The following is a 19,752-nucleotide window of genomic DNA, read 5'->3' as shown; positions in this document are numbered from 1 at the left end:
GAATAACCATCTCTTTTCTCTTCCCAGGTTTCCTTTGCTGTGGTGCTGAGAAACTGAGTCTGCTCTGCATGGTGGGTTTGCAGTGCTGAGCCCCTGCATCGTTCCTGTGTCTCTCAAGGCGGTAGGTTCCCTCTTCCACAGGGGTGGAAACAGGTCAATTAAAGCCTGTTGGAATATGACACTTTGGCAGTCTTTAAAATAAGCTCTCTAATGCACTGCACCATTCTCTGCTTAACTCGATTTTGGGTTCATTTGATGCATTTAACATCCAGACTGGGGGATCGGCTGGAAGTGAGGGAAAGCCCTGCAGAAAGAACTTGGCACCTCTTGCCTGTGAGTGGAGGGGCTGGAGGGCGGTGCTGCAGAGCTCCCCTCCCCGCCCCAGCTCCCAGCGCTGCTCGGTATTGTTGCTGCAGCTGGTGTTGTGAATCAGGCCGACGACAAGCGCTTCCTACAATCCGGCTATTTCACTACACCAGGGTTGCATCATACCACTCACTTCGCTCTTCGCCCTGGAGCCTCTGGAGCCCTCCTGTGCCTTCTGGAGCCTCTCTGACCCTGCTGTGTTTAACACAGCCCCCCCACTTCAGAGACTGATCCGTGGTGTTTTGGGCAAATCTGTGGTTTTGATGAAACAATGAGGTTCTAAAATAAAGCCAGTTCTGCTGGGTGTGAGTCTGCTGGTGCATCTGTTGTGAGAGGAAGCTGGTGTCACTTTGTGGAGGGTACTGTGTGAGTGCTGAGTGAGGCTGTTTCCTTGTCCTGCTCTGTTCTGAGGTGCTGTGCAGGGAGGGCTGGGTGTGGATCCACACCAGGCTGCCTGCCCTCAGCTCCCCTGGTAAGCAGCTGTGCATGGCTTGGGTGATCACGGGCACCTGCCTTCGCACAAACCAGGGGGCTGGAGCAAGTCCTCAAAAATCAGGTCAGAATTTATCTGTGAACGTCAAGACAGCCAGAGGCAGCAGGCCAGGCAGGCCCAATTTTCCATTAACTTGCAAAGCCACACGGAGCTGAAATTCCAATGGGCTGCCCTCGACTTTTATTGCTGGCCTTGTTTGCTGTCTTTGCTGATCTTATCTTTAACTGCTTTTGTGGCACATGTGACAGGGGCTGCAGGGGTGTAACAAGCACCCATCCCTCCCCCTGTCCTCGCCTGCTGTGGCTGTGGGGTTATGTCCACACAGCTTCAGCTCGTGTTTTGTGTGATGGAGGCAAAGGTTTAAGTGGCTTCTTAATTCAGGGATGGGACCGGGGGCAATTCTGAGCCCTGGGTGTTCAGTGGTACCCTGTCCCTGGGTCAGGAGGGGAAGAGGAATGTGGGACCATGGGCATCTCTGCTGCCTGGTACTGAGTGCTGCCAGCTCCCAGCCCTGGATAAGCACAGACAGACTTATACTGCTCTGTGCACCCTGGCTTCTCCAGCCCCCTGGAATGTGAGACCCAGCAGGGGCATCCCTCAGACACCTTGGTGTCATGCTCCCCCCTTCCCCTGGTTTCACTGTGAGATAAAGGTGCCGTTCCCCTCCCCACATCCGGCCCAGCTCAGTGCCACAGGCAGCATCTTGGAGACCAGCCAAGATGATTTACGAGATCTGACGGGTCTGGGGCAATATCCCAGAGAGGGGTGAGCGTGCGTGGGAGTCTTGCTCCCTTTTTCCATAATAAATCCCTGTGGGAACTGAATGTTCCTGGGTTGGGGCCGGAGGCAAACTCTGCGCTGCATTTCTCTGCTGATCTGTCCTTGGGACTTAATCTCAAATCCGTTATCGCTGCCCCCATCGAGCGCTGGGAGGCAGTGATGCCCATTATGGTGGTTTTGGTATCCCTTCCAGCTATTTTTTTCCCCCTGACCAGCTTGGGGTGGTTCAAGCTGATTCCTTTCCTCTATTAGCATCAGTGGTGGGTGTGTGCCGGTCACCTCGCTCCGGTTTTGCAGGGTATAAAGCCGGCAAGCCCCTCTCCACCCTGTCCCCACCTGGCCGGCTCCTGGGCAGGGGCCATGGCCGAGCTGCCCATCCCAGATCTGCCCCCCGCCCGCTGCAGCGGCCGCTTCACCATCAGCACCCTCCTGGGCATGGAGGAGGGGGGCCGGGGTCCCTACACGCCCACCGAGGGCTCCAGCTGTGACAGCGCCCAGCCCACCCAGCTGTCCAGCAGCACCCTCTGCAGCAGGACCTTTGGCTACAACACGGTGGATGTGGTGCCAGCCTACGAGCACTACGCCAACAGCAAGGGGGTGGGCGACCCCCGGAAGGGCAGGCCCTCGCTGGCTGACCTGCACTCCATCCTCAAGGTAATGGGGCTTGGCTGTACCCACAGCATCTCTGGCAGCCCCTGGCCGTGCAGCTGGTCCCTGCAATGTGTCTGGTGGGTCACTGTGACTCCTGCCTCTGTTGCCATAAATGGTGCTGTGCCAACTGCACATCCCCAAGAAGGCCCTGGGAGAAGCCAGAGGATCCAGCTGTTTCCAGCTGTGTGCTCAACCAGAGCACTGCCTCCAGGGACAGCTGCCTGAAGCCCACCCTCACCTGCCTTCCCCTCGTCCCACAGCCTGACCCGGGCTGCCTTCGCACACCAGTGTCTGAGCTGCAGCAGAGCAATGGCCTGCCAGAGGCTGGGCTGGAGGCCGGGCTGGAGGAGGCAGAAGGGGAGCCAGGCAGAGACTCCGTGCCAGAACCTGTCCGCTTTGGATGGGTGAAGGGCGTCATGGTGAGTGTGACCCATCCTCCTGCCCTGTAAGCATTTTACCCTTGTTGCATTTTTCCCAATGTCTCTATTTTTGCAAGCACACGTGCTTTGAGCAATTCCCTGCCCTCCTCGTGGGGTGGTTTTCTCTGAGGACCAGCAGGGCTGGCATGGTTTGGCCATCCCCAGGTGTCAATGCCCTGGTGGCCAGTTCCCCTCTGTCCCCCCAGGTTCGCTGCATGCTGAACATTTGGGGAGTTATCCTGTACTTGCGCTTGCCCTGGATCACCGCCCAGGCAGGAATCGGTGCGTGCTGCAGTTCACCATGGGCTGGACAGTGGCACTGGGCCCATCATCACCCAAACACCTGGGGGGTGGTGGGACTCCTAGGGAAGGCTGGGGGATACAGGAGTGAAGCAAAGCCCTTTCCCCACAGCCTTGACGTGGGTCATCATCCTCATGTCCGTGACAGTGACCACCATAACCGGCTTGTCCATCTCTGCCATATCCACCAATGGCAAAGTGAAGTCAGGTAGTTGTGTTCTCTCTCAGCCACTCCAGGGGTCTCTTTATCCTGGGGCTGCCCCACGGATGTGAACTCCTGGCATGGGCTGTGAGGTGTGGGGGAGCCCCAAAAACGTGGGGGAAGCAGCAATGCCACGGGGTGTTCCCTGCCTCAGGAGGCACCTACTTCCTCATCTCGCGGAGCCTGGGGCCGGAGCTGGGCGGCTCCATCGGGCTGATCTTTGCCTTTGCAAACGCGGTGGCCGTGGCCATGCACACCGTGGGCTTTGCTGAAACTGTCCGGGACCTGCTGCAGGTAAGAAAGCAGCTCTGCGACCTCTGGGTCCCAATGCCCCCCCTACCCCTCTATCCCCACCTTCTCCTTGCACAGCCTCTAGTGATTATCAATATTTGTGTTATCATTGGACAATTGGTTACTAAAACTCACAGGGGAAAAAAAAGTGGTTTGGTAAGGAAGAGGGTTATTTCCATGTTGTGAATAGTTCCCCTTCTCCAGGAGCACAATTCCCTCATCGTGGACCCTACCAATGACATCCGAATCATTGGGGTCATCACTGTGACGGTGCTGCTGGGCATCTCCCTGGCTGGCATGGAATGGGAGGCCAAGGTAACTCTCACTCCTGCTCATATTTTTCTCCTGGGTTGATAAGAGCTGTCCCTGATGCCCACCAGGCATCTGAGGAGCAGAGGACACCTGTAGCTCCCCAAAAATGGGCATGGGTTTCTCCTAATGCATTCTTCACTTTCTGTGCTCAAGTGCTCAGTCCTTCAGCTGGCTCTTTTTGGTCTGGCAGGCACAGATACTGTTCTTCCTGGTCATCCTGGTTTCCTTCATTAACTACCTGGTGGGGACAGTGATTCCAGCCACTGCTGAGAAACAAGCAAAGGGCTTCTTCAGCTACCGAGGTGGGTCCACCACAGGCTGGGGTTGCACTCAGCAGGTCCAAGTGCATCTCTGGAGCCTGGCTCTTTGCAGCTGGGGGAGATGTTTGCTGCAGGAAAGTGTCCCTTGCTGAGAGATGTCATTAAAAGTCCCCTCCCATGCGGTCTCTGCTATCAGCACTATGCCCCCAGCCAGTGCTGAGGTGCTTTTGCCAGGAAAAAGTAACTGAGAGGCCCCAAATGCTTCTCCTCTGCTTCCTCCCCAGCTGATATCTTTGCTCAGAATTTTGTGCCCAACTGGCGTGGACCTGAGGGCTCCTTCTTTGGCTTGTTTTCCATTTTCTTCCCATCAGCAACGGGCATCCTGGCTGGGGCCAACATTTCGGGTGACCTGAAGGTGGGTTGTGATTGTTGCTGCGTGAGAAAGTGTTTCTCAGGGCTCAAGCCCTATTTTCCCTGGGGCTTTCATTTTGATCCAACCATTAGACTTTGTTATATTTCTCCTGGAAACTTTGGGTTCAGCCAGGAGATGCTCAGTGAATTAAAATTCCTCTTGTACAGCAGCCACAAATAAACTGTTTGCATTAGCACTGCTGCTGGAAAGCTGTCTTACATATTACAACTCCCTTGGGCAGGATCCTGCTGTGGCTATTCCCAAGGGCACCTTGATGGCCATCTTCTGGACCACTCTGTCCTACCTGGTGCTTTCTGCTACCATTGGTAAGCAGTCCTTAGGTGCAATGGGTGAGGGGGCTGGGCTGGCCCCCACCCAAATTGGGTGACCTGGGAGGATGCAGGTATGTAGGAGCCAGGAGCAAGCTGTGGACACTGGCACTGATATCCCAGTGTGAGTGCCACAGATATCAGACCTTGTTCCTATCCCCACGTGGTGCAAAGTCATCCTGGGTGGGCAGTGGAGCTCATGGCATTGCTTAAAGCCATCGTGGGGTAGCCCCATGGCAGGGAATGGGAGTTGTCACAGGCAACAGGCTGTGGGGCTGGGCTTCACGAAACTGTGGAGAGTTGCCAGCCCTGCTGTAGCCCTGTGTCTCCCCAGGTGCGTGTGTGGTCCGAGATGCCTCAGGCAGCCTGAACGACAGCGTGGCCGTGGGCTCGCCGGGCTGTGAGGGACTGGCCTGCAGCTTCGGCTGGAACTTCACTGCCTGCACCCAGCAGCACAGCTGCCGCTACGGGCTCAGCAACTACTACCAGGTACTGCCCAGAGCCATCACCAACCCCTGCTCCTGCTCCAAGTTTCTGCTGCAATGGATGGCTTTCCCAGGGCAGCTGCATGCCTGGCACACCCCTGCCATCCTGGAGGGCACTCATGCTCTTGAAACAGATGTGTTTCAACAGGAAGGCACCAAAAGCCCAGGGACTGGGCTTTTGGATGTGGCTGGACTTTGCTGCCTGGATAATGTTAAAGGAAATGCAGCAGGATGGGGCCTGGGGCTGGAAATCCCTCAGGGCTGGGGTGGAGGTTGGTGCACCAGGGGTGCTGGGGTCCCTAATCCCCTGGTTTTCATGCAGAGCATGAGCATGGTGTCTGGATTTGGCCCCCTCATTACAGCAGGGATCTTTGGTGCTACCCTCTCCTCGGCATTGGCCTCTCTTGTCTCAGCCCCCAAAGTCTTCCAGGTGAGGGGGTGGTGTCTGCACACCCCAGCTCCTCTCCCTGAGCTCAGCAGTAGGTGATGCCCCTTGGTGCAGGGTTCTGCATCCTGGGGCAAGGAGGATGCTGCTGTCAACACAGAGCATGCATCCAGTTTGGCCCTTGCTCTTACGGATGCAGAAGCCACCATGGCACTGCTAGCCCATGTCCCTGGCAAAGCCTGCTGTCCCCACTGCATCTCTCCTTGCAGTGTCTCTGCAAGGACCAGCTCTATCCTCTCATCGGCTTCTTCGGGAAGGGCTATGGGAAGAACAGCGAGCCCATCCGTGGCTACATGCTCACCTATGTCATTGCCATTGGCTTTATCCTCATCGGTAGGTGCTGGCTGCCCCAGCACCCTGAGCAGGGGGCCTCGGTCCCCACCACTGACATCTCACTGTCCTCCTCCTGCCACAGCTGAGCTCAATGCCATCGCCCCCATCATCTCCAACTTCTTCCTCTGCTCCTACGCCCTCATCAACTTCAGCTGCTTCCACGCCTCCATCACCAACTCCCCAGGTGGGCTGTGCCAGCCAGGCCGTGCCCCGCGGCGCCGGCTGCGCGTGGCTCCCCGTCCCGGCAGCGGCCGCTCTGTGTGTTTGCGTGCAGGCTGGCGACCCTCCTTTCGGTATTACAGCAAGTGGGCTGCGCTCTTTGGAGCAGCTGTCTCAGTGGTGATCATGTTCCTGCTGACCTGGTGGGCAGCCCTCATTGCCTTCGGCATCGTCATCTTCCTCCTGGGATATGTCCTCTACAAAAAGCCGGGTGGGTGTGGTAACCTGACACTGACGATGCCCCAGAAGGTGTCTGGCCCTGTTGCTAATCCATCTTCCCCATGCAGATGTCAACTGGGGCTCCTCCATGCAAGCCAGTTCCTACAATATGGCCCTCAACTACTCAGTGGGGCTGAGCGAAGTGGATGAGCACATCAAGAACTACAGGCAAGGGCAGCTCATCACAGTGTTGGGCACTGAGGGAGTGGGATGAAGAGCCAGCTCCTGCCTCCAGTAAACCCAGGGAGGCTTTGTGCCCATGGCCACACCCTTACTACCAGCCGCAGTAACCAGGAGCTACAGCAAAATGTGTCTGTCTCCAAAATCCCGTGTCTGTGCCATGTAAGGTAGAAAACTGGGCAAACCCTGCCCTCCCTGTACCAGGCAGACACAGACACATTGGTCTAATCTGATATAAAAAGACCAAAGAGCGATACTGGACCTTCAGGCCACATAATGTTTTCTCATTCTAAAGATGCTCACTATAGTTGCAACTGGCCAAGCATAGGAGAAGAGTCATGTCTCATTCCAAAAAGGCTGGATGTCTTCAAAGTATCATTCCTCACTCCTTTTCCCCTGCCTGCAGACCGCAGTGCCTGGTGCTGACTGGTCCACCCAACTTCCGCCCAGCACTGGTGGATTTTGTGGGGACCTTCACCAAGAACCTCAGCCTGATGCTTTGTGGCAACGTGCTGATTGTGAGTCACCTGCAGAAGCTGGTTGGTTTCTTGTCCTGGGGCCTCTGGCCACTGGTGGGTGGTGGGCTGGGAAATCCAGTTGTATCCTGGTGGGCTCATAGGGTGGAGACTGAAATGTGCCCATTTGTGTGCTGCTGGATGATGAAATGTGTCAACTGGAAGCCTCTCTGAGTTGTTAAGCAATACTGGTGAAGCATTAGGATGTCCCTGTGGGCTTGTGGCTTCCCTTTGCCAATAAATTGCGGAAGATTTGGAAGGATGAAGTAGTTGCTTAGAGGACATGGGGTTCCTGCAGCCCTGAAGTCTCCAGAGCAATTGAGTGCAGTAAGAACCAGCTCATCTACACCACAGGACTATTGGGATTGTGTGCACTGGCTGTCAGCTCCCTGGATTCACTAGTTTTCTTGGCTGTGATTGCAACCTCCCATGTGTGCAGTGGTTACATTCACCTTTTGCCAATGATTTGGGAAGAGAGGAGCTAGAAGTCCTTGGTGGCAAGACCACTAGTTGGAAGGGGCTGCCTGAGCTCCTGCCCCGATTCCTGCAGGGACCACGGAAGCAGAAGATGCCAGAGTCCCGGCTGATGGCAGATGGCCACTCTAAGTGGCTGATGAAGAGGAAGATCAAGGCTTTCTACACTGATGTGGTGGCTGAGGATTTGAGAAGTGGTGTCCAAATGCTCATCCAGGTACAGCCCCCACTGGCCTTCCAGCAGCAGGGTCCCTCCTCTTTGTCACAGCCTGGGGGAGCTGTGACTCCCCTCAATGATCTCCAGGCACCCCCCCCCATGGAGTGGGTTGACATCACCTGTGTCCGTCTGTCCCTGCAGAGGGGTCTCATGGGGACATCTATCCATAGGCTGCTGGCCTTGGGAAGATGAGACCTAACATCTTAGTGCTGGGCTACAAGAGGGACTGGCGGACGGCATCTCCACAGAGCCTGGAGGACTACGTGGGCATCCTGCAGTACGGCCACACCGGCTCCTCTGCCCCTCGGGGACACTGGCACCTGGTGATGGCCCCGCGGTCACTGAGGGCTGCAGCCACATGCCCAGGGTCCAGCTAGGCTGACAGTGCCGCCCCCATTAACTGCCTTGTCCTCCCTCCTTCCAGCGATGCTTTCGATTTCAAGTACGGTGTGTGCTTGATGCGGATGAAGGAAGGGCTGAACGTTTCCCGAGTGCTGCAGGCACATGGTAAGTGGTTCTGGGCGGCCAGGGAGGCACAGAGACATGGAGCTGTGGGATGTGCCAGCCAGCACCATGTCCCCAGACAAAGGTCACAGTCCTGGCAGGGCATCACTCCTGTGCTGGGATCAAAGGGGATGGGCACAGTGAAGCACTGCTGTGCTGCCCTTGCTCTTCTCCTCCTTCCTCAGTTAACCCCACGTTCGAGGCAGCAGAGCACCCCAAGAATGGCACTGGCAGCAAAGCTGCCCCAGGCACAGGTAGGTTGGTCTTGGCTTGTGACCACCCAGAGCATCCCCAGCAATGAGGATAATTTTACAGGCAGGGTGGGGGTTTCAAGCACTGATAGGGAGCAGGAGGAAGTGATGCCTTTAATCTGTGGCCGGTGATGCCCTTTGCTGACACCAGGACCCTCTTGCCCTGGCAGTGGACCCCACCACCTTGGCCAGTGAGCAGCAGGCAAGCACCATCTTCCAGAGCGAGCAGGGCAAGAAGACCATTGACATTTACTGGCTCTTTGATGACGGAGGTAACCCTCACCTTCCATCTGTCCAGATAATGTGAGCCCAGCACCTCCATCACAGTGCCCAGAAGGGCTCAGTCCTTGCATCAAGGAAACACTGGTGAGCCTGGGGTCACTGCTGCATCTCCCACCGGCTGTTTTGGGGACAGGTCTCACGCTGCTCATCCCCTATCTCCTGGGGCGCAAGAAGCGGTGGGGAAAGTGCAAAATCCGGGTGTTTGTCGGCGGGCAGATCAACAGGATGGACGAGGAGAGGAAGGCGTAAGTGCTGGCAGCTACTGCACCTTTTAGCAACTTGGCCACTGCCACTGTCCCATGACACAAACTGCTTCCCATCCTGCTGAGCCCTCACAGCTTTGCCATAATGGGATCTGTGAGCTCTGACCTGGCTGCTTTGCCTCATTTCTCTGGAAATCAGTGAGGCTTCAGAGTGGGAAAACCCAAAGTACAAACTGAGGCCATCAGCAGAGTTTTCTGCTGTCAGAGCTACTATTCCCTGCTAACTTTGGGAAAATGTGTCCTTTTCCCTCCATTAGGATTGTGTCTCTGCTGAGCAAGTTCCGCCTCGGCTTCCATGAGGTCCACATCCTCCCTGACATCAACCAGAAACCCCGGCCAGAGCAGTAACCACCCCCCTCCCCTTCCCTGTACTCCCCCAGCAGCCCCAAACCTGCCCAGACCCTCTTCCTCAGCACTGTCTGCTTTGTTGCAGCATCAAGAGGTTTGATGAACTCATCGCTCCCTTCAGGCTGAACGATGGCTTCAAAGACGAGGCCACAGTGAATGAGATGAGACAGGGCTGTCCCTGGAAGATCTCTGATGAGGAGGTCGATAAAAACAGAGCCAAGGTAGCACCAGTGCTGGGGAAACTCCTGCAAAGGGTTCTCCTGCTTTTTAGACAAAATTCAGTCTTTCTGGAAACCATTATTTTGTGTTTCTCAATGGTCTTTGCTCCACAGTCGCTCCGACAAGTGAGGCTGAATGAGATTTTGCTGGATTACTCACGAGATGCAGCACTCATAGCCATGTAGGTTCCAGTAATGCCCTCACACCCATTTCTTGCCCTGTGGGAATGGTGCCTCTGCATGTTCCCCTCTCCCTGAGTGGGGAGATCCCACACAGACACCCTAATGCTGTGGTGAGATAGTGCTGCACCACAGGGAAAATCCCTTGGAAGATACCAAGGACTCCAGCCTGGGTGCTGTGGGGTGGGAAGATGTGGTGTTGCCCTTTTCTAGGGAAATAACCTGCAGTGGAGTGAGAGAGGGGCTGTGGCAGGGCTGTGTGCCCCCTGCCTCACACCCCTTGCTGTGCTGCAGCACCCCGCCCATCGGCAGGAAGGGACGCTGCCCCAGCTCCCTCTACATGGCCTGGCTCGAGACCCTCTCGCAGGACCTGAGACCCCCCATCATTCTCACACGAGGAAACCAAGAGAATGTGTTGACCTTTTACTGCCAATAAAACCTCCTGGATCCCTGATGACTTGGCATGTGAGTTTTTCAAGCCGGTTTTGATCCTGGAGTACGCTCATCTGGGAGTCTGGGGGAAGCAGTGAAGGCATGGTGGTTACCAGCCCTCTGGAAATGCCCACCAGGCACTGCTGCCACCCTCTTACAAATACTTGTTTGGCCTGTAGGCTGTGTACGTTGTACATCAATAAACAGCAATGCCAGCCCTGCAGTGCAAGTGCTGCTCTGGCCTGGGGCTAGCTGGAGCCAGGCAGGGCAGTTGTGGGGTCCTGCACCTGCATGCCCAGGAAAGCCCAAGTGGTGTGCAGGGACTGAACACTGGCCCCAGCAAAGCCACTGGCCCAGGGTGGGAACAGCCCCAGGGGCAGGGAGCAGGTCAACACCAAGCCTAGGGGCTGCAGGGCCCCTCAGGGACAGGGACAACAGCTAAGCCTGTCCCTAACAACTGAGCAGCAGTGAAATGTCACCTCAGACTGTTGGGCCTGGCTGCAGATGCAGGTCCAGCTCTCAGTGGAGACATTTGCCACCAGAACCAGGACATTTCTGGTGCAGGTGGCCCCACGCAAAGCAGAAATGCAGCTCATTTGCAAAAGCACAACCCAGGCCCCTTTGCCATGCTGCAGAAGAAACACACAACATTCATTCACCTCAAGAATTACAGAATTTATTGATAATCACCATCAGGATTAGGAGTGTCAGTAGAAAAATAAAATGTACAGAATTTTCAATCATATAAAGATTTGTTCATGACAGCTGTGAGTGAGAGGAAGCCAGGTGGGAGCAGGGGGATGTCACACACAGGGAGCAGGGCCACAAGTCCTGGCATAAGGAGCTGTTCCTCCAGGACAGGCAGCTTCTCCAGAAGGTGTTTGCTTAACCAGCACACTGGCTGGGCTCCCCAGCAGAGGCTCACAACACTGCCAAGCCCAGGACACCTCAGTGTTGATGTTTTTGCTGGCTCTTTGCAAGTTTTTGGCAAGTTTGACTGAGCAAAGTCTACCAACACATGATGAAAACTGAACGGAGTCCTCCACGTCTCACTTGGAATGGCCAAACCAATGAGGGGAAGAAAGTGCCACAAGTGCTTCAACTGCCATCTGGTGCTTCAACTCAAGGCTACTCCTCCTTTCTGTTTAGCTCTGGTTTATCTGGAGAGGGGGGCTGCCAGCAGCAGCCAGCAGAGTGGAGGATGCTCTGTGAGCACCAAGGTGACACAGAGCTTGCCTCCTGTGCTAGTATGTCAAGACAAATCAGCTGATTATTCACCTTTTATGCAATAATTCCCTGAAAATTTCACAGCATCCAGGCATAGAGAGACAGTGCCAGCTCCAAACACTCCGAACAGGGTCAAGCTGTCAACTCTTCAAGTAAACCAGAACCCCCTCAAAACAGACTCTCGGAGATCCCAAGGGATAGAAACTGGAGGTTTTCAGTTCACCCAGCACTGAGTGACTTTACTGAGCAATTTTTCACTTGTTCTGAGCTCTGTAACAGCCCCATTTGTGTCCTGCACCCTTCAGCCCTGCTCCTGCAAGGAAACCTCCTCTTGCTGTAGCATGGGACACAGGGATAAAGTGCTTTCTCAGTTGCAATCAGCTTAATGGCTATTGAGTGGTGCCAGGCACCAGGCAGGGTAAAGGAGAGCACAGCAGGTGCTCAGGACACTGGTTTTTAGTGTCACCTAAAAGGTAAAGCCAGACCCATCCTATCCAAATTCCATGAGATACTTTTAATCTATCCAGGAAAACACAGGATAATTCCTGTAAATCAAACCATGCACTCTGTGCACATGTTGAAATACAAAGCGGGAAGGGGGAAAAGAAAGCAAGCTTATTCCTTCTTATTCATTGTTTCTGCCCTGGCAGGAAGACTGGCTCTCTAGAAGCAGCACAGCACACAGGGCCCTCCACAGATCCAGGGTTTAGTATATGCTACACCACTTGGACCTCACCCACCTAAGGAGAAGGATTCACATTAAATTATTTCCTAAACTGCCTATCTCTATTCCCTGAATTAATATAGGCTAAAATTTAGAGTAATCTCAGTAAGTAGCTCCTGCAAAACACCTCTCACCATCAACAGACCACTCCAGAGAAGTCTGTGCATAAAGAAACCCTTTTTCCATGATAAACACAGTGCCCTTGTTGAAGGATCACAGAATCAATTTACTTTAGAAAAGCCCTCTGAGATCAAGTCCAACCTTTGATTGGTCACCACCTTGTCATCCAGACCATGGCACTGAGTGCCACATCCAGTTATTCTAGCACTGAGGACAGTGGGCTCATGGTAGATAAATGGACCTAGGAAATGCTGCAGGTACAAAAGGAACTGATTTGGAAACCAGGGGTATTCAGCTGAAGACACAGATGGGAACTGTCTCCTGAAAGGCTAGACACAGAAAGCACTTCCCCTCTGCAGCCAACAAGGTTGAGCTGGGCACAAACACAGACCACAGCAAACCCCTGGGGCTGGCTACATTGCCCAGCCACATCCCTGGAATTCAACCTCAGCTTCCCAAAGAACCAAGCTCCAGGAAGCACCCAGCTAGCTGCTCAAGTGCCCCAGCCATGTGGCACAACTCAGGGCACAAGTGCAGAGCTATCAATTAGTCACTTAAAACCAAAACAAACTAAAATAATTCATGAGGAGACAGTACTGCATGTGGATAGGGGCTGATTTGGGGCTGTGTTCACATGGACATAGGAATCACCCAGGCTCCTGCCAGGAGCCCTGCAGCTCTCCCAGCCCCGGCAAGCTGCTGGCTGGATGCTGAAAACATGGCAAAGTCCCCACTCCAGGGACATCCCAGGTCACAACCCAGCCTGGGCACGCAGCTCTCAGCAGCAGCAGCAGCAAGAGGGATTTTATCCAAGCCGGCCAATGCCACTTCCAGATCAGTGCACCACACCAACATGAACAGCACCAGCAAGAGAGAATGGGGTAATTTGAAAACTCGAGTCTCTTTCAAAGCCTGAGGAGAAGCTGTGCATGCCCACATGTACCTGGGATTTCTGGAGTGCCCATTCTACTGTGCTCTGCCTCTGGGCAGAACGTTCACAGGGCCAGAAGGGCTTTGCTGTAATAAAATTCACAAAATCTTTTTTATACCAGTCATTTCCCCTGCACAACATTCACATCCAAAGTTTCCAGACACAAATTTGCATTCTCATCCATCTAAAATGAGTTCTCCTTTTGCTGCTCCCAAATCCACTACAGCTAAGACCTGGTATTAAGAAGTTTGGGCCAGGAAGAAAACAAATTATTTTTTTAATTTAAAAAAACTGACTTTAAAAGAGCTTCAGGTTCACTCAAAACCAAGCAACAAAGCAGTGAGTGAGCAGTGAGGACACGATGTCATTCTGGTCCTGTTCCTACCCCAGCACAGCTGGTGTCACATTTTAGTCATGTCCTGTTACTACGATTCATCACTGGTGAAAGGTACACAGGTCTCCTCCTCTGGTAGCCATTTTCCTACCCTCCAAATAAATAAATTTCACTTGGCACTTAATGTTATGAAAAAGTAATAAAGTTCACAATTTTTAAATTTCAAGCCAGGCTGGAGGCAGGAGCAAGCTCTCCCAATTCCTTAAATCAGTGGAAGAAGGACAGGGCTGGAGCTGTGCTCCTTGTGGTTTGTTCTGAGGCAGCAGGTCCTTTTCTCCTCCTTTGGTTTGTGTCCTCCAGCCTCTCCAGAGGAGTTACAGAGTGGCCAGAATGCGCAGGAAGGAAACCACCACCACACAGAACGTCTGGCCCACGCCAAAAATGAGGGCCTCAAAGGGAATCATTTTTTTCCCCGCAGCTCTGTAAACCCCAGCAATGGCAGCACCTGTGGAGAGGGGGAAAAGCCAAGATGTGAATGAGGCAGCTGCTCTGCCAGAGGGATGAAGGGGAAGTCTCAGGGTGTGAGGCTGGAGCAGAGAATAGCGAGCTCTGAACCTCTCCCTGCACACCAGCAGGGCAAGAACGCTGTGCTGGGGATGTCAAACCTCAGCCAGTAACCAGTATGTGCTGAACTGGTGCTGAAACTCTGCTGAGGCCTCCAGCAGGTGTGGGGGTTGGGGTGGCTGGGGACATACCTTTGTCACAAGATCCCACCCACAGGCAGCAAACATTACCCAGTTCTGGCACTAACATCAAACCTCTGAGAGATTTTGCTCCATGTGCTCAGAAATATGAAAGCCCTCTTGGCCCTGCACCCGACGAGCACGTTTGGTATGCCCGATGCAGGGCTCGACACGGGGTACAGCCCAACTCTTTCAAATGTGGGGCAAGGAGAAACGAAGCCAGAACGTTAACCTCCGTGCGGGGAACACCGCTACTCCACGCACTCCCGAAGGCAACCTGTGATCAGCACAGAGCCCCCCGGGCGATATTGCCGGGCACTTGCCGTACTTGTGAGGGTGCCGGCGGTGATGGGTCCCACGATGCCCATCAGCAGGACGCTCACGGACATGAACCGGCCGTACTTGTGGTGCCGGAGCGTGAAGAGCGCGAGCAACGCGGCCGGGACGTGGAAGGCAAGGGAGGAGACGACTGCCCACAGGAAGACGCCGTACCACATCTCTGCGGAGAGAAGGGCTGTGAGGGCGGCCCGGGGCTCGCGGGCGTCCAGCGACCCGGCGGGCGGGCCCCGCTCCGAATAGGGAGGTACCTGGGAAGGTGGAGAGCGGGCTGGAGTAGGTGGTGGTGCCATTGCCCATGCGAGGCACGAGGCGAAGGCTGAGGATTTGCTGCAGGAGCCCACCGCCGCCCCCTTCGCCGCCCTCCATCCCTGCACCCGCCCCGCCGCCGCCATCCGCCACCGCCTCTTCCGCCCGTCCGCTTCCGCCCGCCGCAGCCAATGGGAAGTCCTCGTAAGATGACAGACAGGGTTTGTCACCAATCACCGCTGGTCTCCTGGCAGCCGTGCCCCGCCCCGACCCCGCGCTGCCATGGGAACAGCTGTGGGCCGCAGGGAATGCTGGGAGCCCTTAGGAGGACGCTCTGGCCCGCATGGCGGACTCTCGTCGCTGCTCCCGGTGCGCGTCGCCGCCTCGGAGACGCGGCCGTTCTTCCTGCCCGCCAGGGGGCGGCCGCGGGCGGCAGCGGCGCTCTGGGCGGCGGCGGCGGGAGGCGCAGCGAGGCGGCGGGGCCGGGCCGCACCATGTCGGGGTCCGAGTCGGAGCAGGAGCAGTACTCCTCGGCCGAGGACGACGACTACGTGCCCTCAGGTGAGTGCTGGCGGGCGGGAGCGGCGGTCCGGGCGGTGCCGGCGCTCACTGTCTATGCTTGCAGGCGCTGAGTACAGCGAGGATGATGAGAGCGAGCTGGTGCGGGAGGAGGAGCCGGCGGACAGCCCGCGGCCGCCCCGCGGCAGGAGGAGCCCCCGCCGCCCCGGCAGCAGGTACGGCCGTGCGATCCGGCCCGCCGCCGCCGCTGGGCCGGAGGAACGGGAAACGCTGCTCTGCGTTCCGGTTTAGCGGCAGGAGCAGAGAACCCGACAGACATCGTGACTGAAAACCCTCCCCAGCAGGAGTTGTTTATATTAACCTTTTTCAGTGCAAAGCACGCACAGTAAGGGGTTTCTTCCGTCAGCCAAATACATACATACTTTAGTTGAGGTTGATTTTTATCTAGCCCACGTTCTCCTTCCGTCCTGGTTCCAGTATTATCCCAGAACCACAGGACCCTGGAATGGTTTTGGAAAGGACCTTAAAGACCGCCTTGTTCCACCCTCCTGCCATGGGGAGGGACAGCTCCCACGAGATCAGGTCACTCAAAGCGACATCCAATCTGGCCTCGAACACTTCCAGGAATGGGGCAGCCACAGCTTCCCTGGCCAACCTGTGCCAGTGTTTCAGCACATTATATACTCACAGAAATGCATGTAAATGGGCCAGCTCACTTCAGGGGCACTGCCTTCATCAGTCTCACTGTATTTTCTGAGGAGCATCATCTTTTAATAAAATACGTACACTCCTAAGGTTAAGAGAACCTCCCAGCTTGGATAAATACTGTAAAAATATGAAATACTGTATTGCTTCATCCAGGCTTACAATTCAGCTCTGGAATAGTGTTGCAGCAGCTCAATATACATTTTTTCTTCTTTTTTGACATCTGCTTTCAGGAAGAGGAAGAAAGGTGGTCTCTTGCTAGAGCCAGATGAGAAAGAGGAAGAAAAGGCCCAGCAGAATGGAGAGGAACAGAAGGAGGAGGAAGTGGATAATGTAGAGCAAGTAAAAAGAAGCAGAGAAGAAGAAGAAAAAAAGAAAGAGGATGCTCTTTGGGCCAGTTTCCTCAGTGATGTAGGACAGAAACCCAAAGCAGCAGCTGCCACACAAGTGACACAAATCAAGAAGGTAATGGGGGTCCTGGGCCTGTACCCAGGGAGTGTGGGACAGGCCTGAAGGTTTAGAGCATACAGCCTTGATTCTGGCTGGTATCAGGTGTTGGACAGAGCTGGGGAGAATCTGGGGTTGCCCCTGCCCTTTTTGTTTTGTAAGACTCACATCCACTGATGGGCTAGACTGTCAGGTGCTGGTTTCCTTCCAAATGTGGAGGTGGTGCTGCTTTTGGAGCTGTTTGTCAGCATCTTGGAGTGTCCTGTGCAGCCCTCTTGGTTTCCCTTCCTGGTCCTGGATTCCTCTTTTGACACAGGAATCATATGAGCTTTGGTCTGAATTGTGCTGTGGACACAGCTCTCCCTGAGGCTTGTGCCTTTCCTGATGCTTAAAAGAAAAGGAAAAACGGGAGGCTCTGTGTGTGTGTGTGTGTGTGTGTGTAATGTGTGAATGGGGAAGCAGGAGGGGTCTGTGTTGGCGTCTCTCTGCCTCCATCTTCATGGAGGGGGTTTGGAAGGTGCTGCATGTTGCACATTTGTAGCAAGATTGAATCTGCCTTTCTCATGACCTTTGTAAGCCCCTGTAAGGTGCTTTCAGTGTGCAGAGGTTTTCTGGAGAGAGAATTCTGTGTGTGGTAGCTATTTAAAAGGATTTGGTTCTCAGTAAAACCAAGGGCATGTGTTTCCCTGTCAAAACCTTTCACACTTTAGGTGGTACAAAGGATGAACATACCACAACTGAGACTCAGTTGCTAGATTATCAGTTTGGGTTTTTTTAAATGGTCAGCCAAAATAAATGTTGAGTAACAGAAGTCTGGAGTCTTCCTGGTGAGTACAGTTCTGACTGTTTGAAGCTTCTTTCTATGACTGTTAAAAGGTTGCAGAGCGAGTATAGTTTTGTAATATTGATTGCAGCTTTTGGAAGGAGAGTCCTTTCATCTTAGCCCTCCTGCTTCTCCATATTACTGACTGAACAGCTGGAGTGGTTACTTGTAGAGTCAGAGGGAAGAAGGGAAGTGAACATTTTCTTCTGAGCAGTTTTACTTTTATGGGCAGGTTGCTAAAATGTGAGATATCTTTGAAAGTTCCTCCATAGTCTGAAATAATTCATGGAGACATGGAGTTCTTCTGTTCTCTTCGTGAATTTCTTGGGCTTGCATTGCCTGCTTGAAGATTTCTGTGGTGTGTGATTGATTTAGAGCAAGAATTTAGGTTTTGTTTTGGTAACTTACAGTGTCTGTGAGGTTTTTATGTATCCTTTGAGCAGCTGTAGCTGTGACTGAGTAAATTAAGAGGCATTGTTGACTAATTGCATAATAAAGATTTTTCCTTTTCAAATAAAAGAGATGTTATTGACAAGTAGGGAGATCAGCACTGCTTTTTCTGCTGATGAGTTTTGTTCTTATCTATTCTTGAGTAAAAATAAACATACTTTCATGGAATTCACCTTGGCAGCTTTCCTGCTTGGTGGTGCTTAGTTTGAGAGAACCAAGTCTCCAGGCTTTTGCTTGCTTTCTCAACCACTGCAATGTATTCTTGCTCCTTCCTACATTTATTACAATTTCACTACTTTTTTTAGTTTGTTTTGATCCTAGAACTTCAATGACAGCTTGGAACCAAAATGGGGAATTTCATTCTGGTAGAATGAAGTTTATTTATTTCCTTTATCTTGCCTGTGGGTGACTTGCTTTGACCACCAGTCTAAACTGCAGTGCTACCCAAGGTCTGTGTTGGGCCCTCGGCCCTTTGGAATAATAATTTGGCTTGGCTCCACAAATGCATTATTTTGCTTTCTCCTTCATGTATTTTGTAGGCTGAAGAAGAGAACAGTGGGAATAAGCCTCAGGAGAAGCCAAAAGATTCAGGAAAGGTGACAATCACCAAAACGTTTGATTTTGCTGGTGAGGAAATCAAGTAAGTTGGCAGATATAATATGCCTATTGTGGGCCCAGTGCAAACTGGGTGCTGCAGTTCTGGGGGTAGGCTGGAGCTGGGCTCTGAATGGGTTCTTCCCTTTCCTTTACACTGTTTTTTAATTTTATTGTGAGCACGTGCAGATCTCAGGGAAAACGAGGCCAAGATTTTCCTGCATGAGAGCTGCAAAGTATCCTTATATGCAGACCTCAGTCTTTACTCAACTTCAAAACATTCATAAATTTAATTCAAATTCAGGCTTCTGCATCTGGCCAGTGTTTATAATGGTTGGCAGAGCTCCCTGGGGGCACTGTCACTGGGAAGGTTGAGACAAGGAAGGGATGAGGGAATACATTTTATTCCTTCGGCCTAATTCAGGTTCTGTGCTGTGGGCAGGATATTGGCTGGCACCTTCCCTGGTGATGTTTACAATCCACGACAAAGATTTGCAGGCAGTAAGAGGTGTTTTACTGAGCAGAGTAACAGCTGGGTGTTTTTGCCTCTGAATCAGCTGCAGCAAAGGGGATGGGCTGGGTAAAATCATGCTTTTGGCTGAGTTAGGCTTACAGGAGGCTCTCAGGGTGTGTTGCAAGAAGGGCCAGGTGTTTTATAAATAAGACCAGAACTGAGGGGCCTGGGTGAACCTACCTGAAATCTGACTGCCCTGTGAACTACTGATTCTTATCATGGGGGATTTTATTTATATGTAGCAGTAAACCTGGTTTTGTCAGACTAACTTGGCCTGTTCCATGTGACAGCAGAGGGCAGCAGTTCCCAGCAGTAACACTCGCTCTGAAATCTGGAGGGGGAGGCAGAGCTGGGGCTTCTGCTGCTTTTGCTTTTCATGTTAGCACTGTTGCCTGAGCTGTTTGAAAGATCTGAGGAGAGCTGTGAGCCATGAGCCGTGACAGGGACTTTGCTACTTCCCTGGGCAAGCCAGACCCCTTGTTCACTGATGAACTTTGTTCACTTCATTCGCTGTCCTGTGGAGCATTGGTTGCCTTATGTGAGCAGAAGTTGTTCAGGGCTTCTAAGATGCTGATTTTATGCTTTTGACATCAGTATCTTATCTGTATTTTCTTAAGAACTGTAACTAAGAAAAAGACATCTTTTCCTGCACCAGT

At 53.3% G+C, this 19,752-nt stretch overlaps 3 protein-coding genes across 4 annotated transcripts in view; 2 read left to right on the top strand and 1 right to left on the bottom strand.

Annotated features, from left to right (window-relative positions):
- The first annotated feature begins 1,841 nt into the window (after window positions 1-1,841).
- Window positions 1,842-10,597, top strand: SLC12A3 (solute carrier family 12 member 3). Its single transcript, XM_056500886.1, has 26 exons — window positions 1,842-2,293; window positions 2,551-2,709; window positions 2,916-2,991; window positions 3,122-3,217; window positions 3,366-3,505; window positions 3,707-3,817; window positions 4,005-4,116; window positions 4,359-4,489; window positions 4,728-4,812; window positions 5,150-5,304; window positions 5,623-5,730; window positions 5,955-6,078; window positions 6,161-6,262; window positions 6,353-6,508; window positions 6,585-6,684; window positions 7,103-7,214; window positions 7,762-7,902; window positions 8,073-8,179; window positions 8,327-8,409; window positions 8,592-8,660; window positions 8,828-8,929; window positions 9,073-9,184; window positions 9,460-9,546; window positions 9,636-9,771; window positions 9,883-9,950; window positions 10,243-10,597. Exons 1-26 carry the CDS (start codon window positions 2,000-2,002, stop codon window positions 10,382-10,384), a joined length of 3,108 nt encoding a protein of 1,035 aa, XP_056356861.1. The 5' UTR covers window positions 1,842-1,999; the 3' UTR covers window positions 10,385-10,597.
- A 437-nt stretch (window positions 10,598-11,034) lies between these two features.
- TMEM170A (transmembrane protein 170A) lies at window positions 11,035-15,205 on the bottom strand. 2 transcript variants are annotated; one of them, XR_008841367.1, is made up of 4 exons: window positions 15,047-15,205; window positions 14,788-14,958; window positions 13,395-14,221; window positions 11,035-13,344 (listed from the first exon to the last, which is right to left on the bottom strand). XR_008841367.1 is itself a non-coding variant. In XM_056500501.1 (3 exons), exons 1-3 carry the CDS (start codon window positions 15,162-15,164, stop codon window positions 14,091-14,093), a joined length of 420 nt encoding a protein of 139 aa, XP_056356476.1. In that variant the 5' UTR covers window positions 15,165-15,205; the 3' UTR covers window positions 11,035-14,090. The 2 variants fall into 2 exon arrangements, 1 of the variants encoding a protein (XP_056356476.1); XM_056500501.1 differs by having other exon boundaries at window positions 11,035-14,221.
- Window positions 15,206-15,311: 106 nt separating this feature from the next.
- The window catches only part of CFDP1 (craniofacial development protein 1), a 61,836-nt gene continuing 57,395 nt past the window's right edge, over window positions 15,312-19,752 (top strand). Inside the window, 5 exon segments of the mRNA XM_056500500.1 lie at window positions 15,312-15,495; window positions 15,498-15,605; window positions 15,670-15,778; window positions 16,502-16,733; window positions 18,528-18,628. Of these exon segments, the coding sequence (XP_056356475.1) occupies window positions 15,327-15,495; window positions 15,498-15,605; window positions 15,670-15,778; window positions 16,502-16,733; window positions 18,528-18,628 (719 nt within the window). The 5' untranslated portion in view covers window positions 15,312-15,326.

The sequence above is a fragment of the Oenanthe melanoleuca genome, chromosome 11 (assembly GCF_029582105.1).
Source record: "Oenanthe melanoleuca isolate GR-GAL-2019-014 chromosome 11, OMel1.0, whole genome shotgun sequence".
Classification (NCBI taxonomy): domain Eukaryota; kingdom Metazoa; phylum Chordata; class Aves; order Passeriformes; family Muscicapidae; genus Oenanthe; species Oenanthe melanoleuca.
The sequence above is the reverse complement of the archived record's forward strand: the minus strand, read 5'-3'. Positions and strand labels throughout refer to the sequence as shown.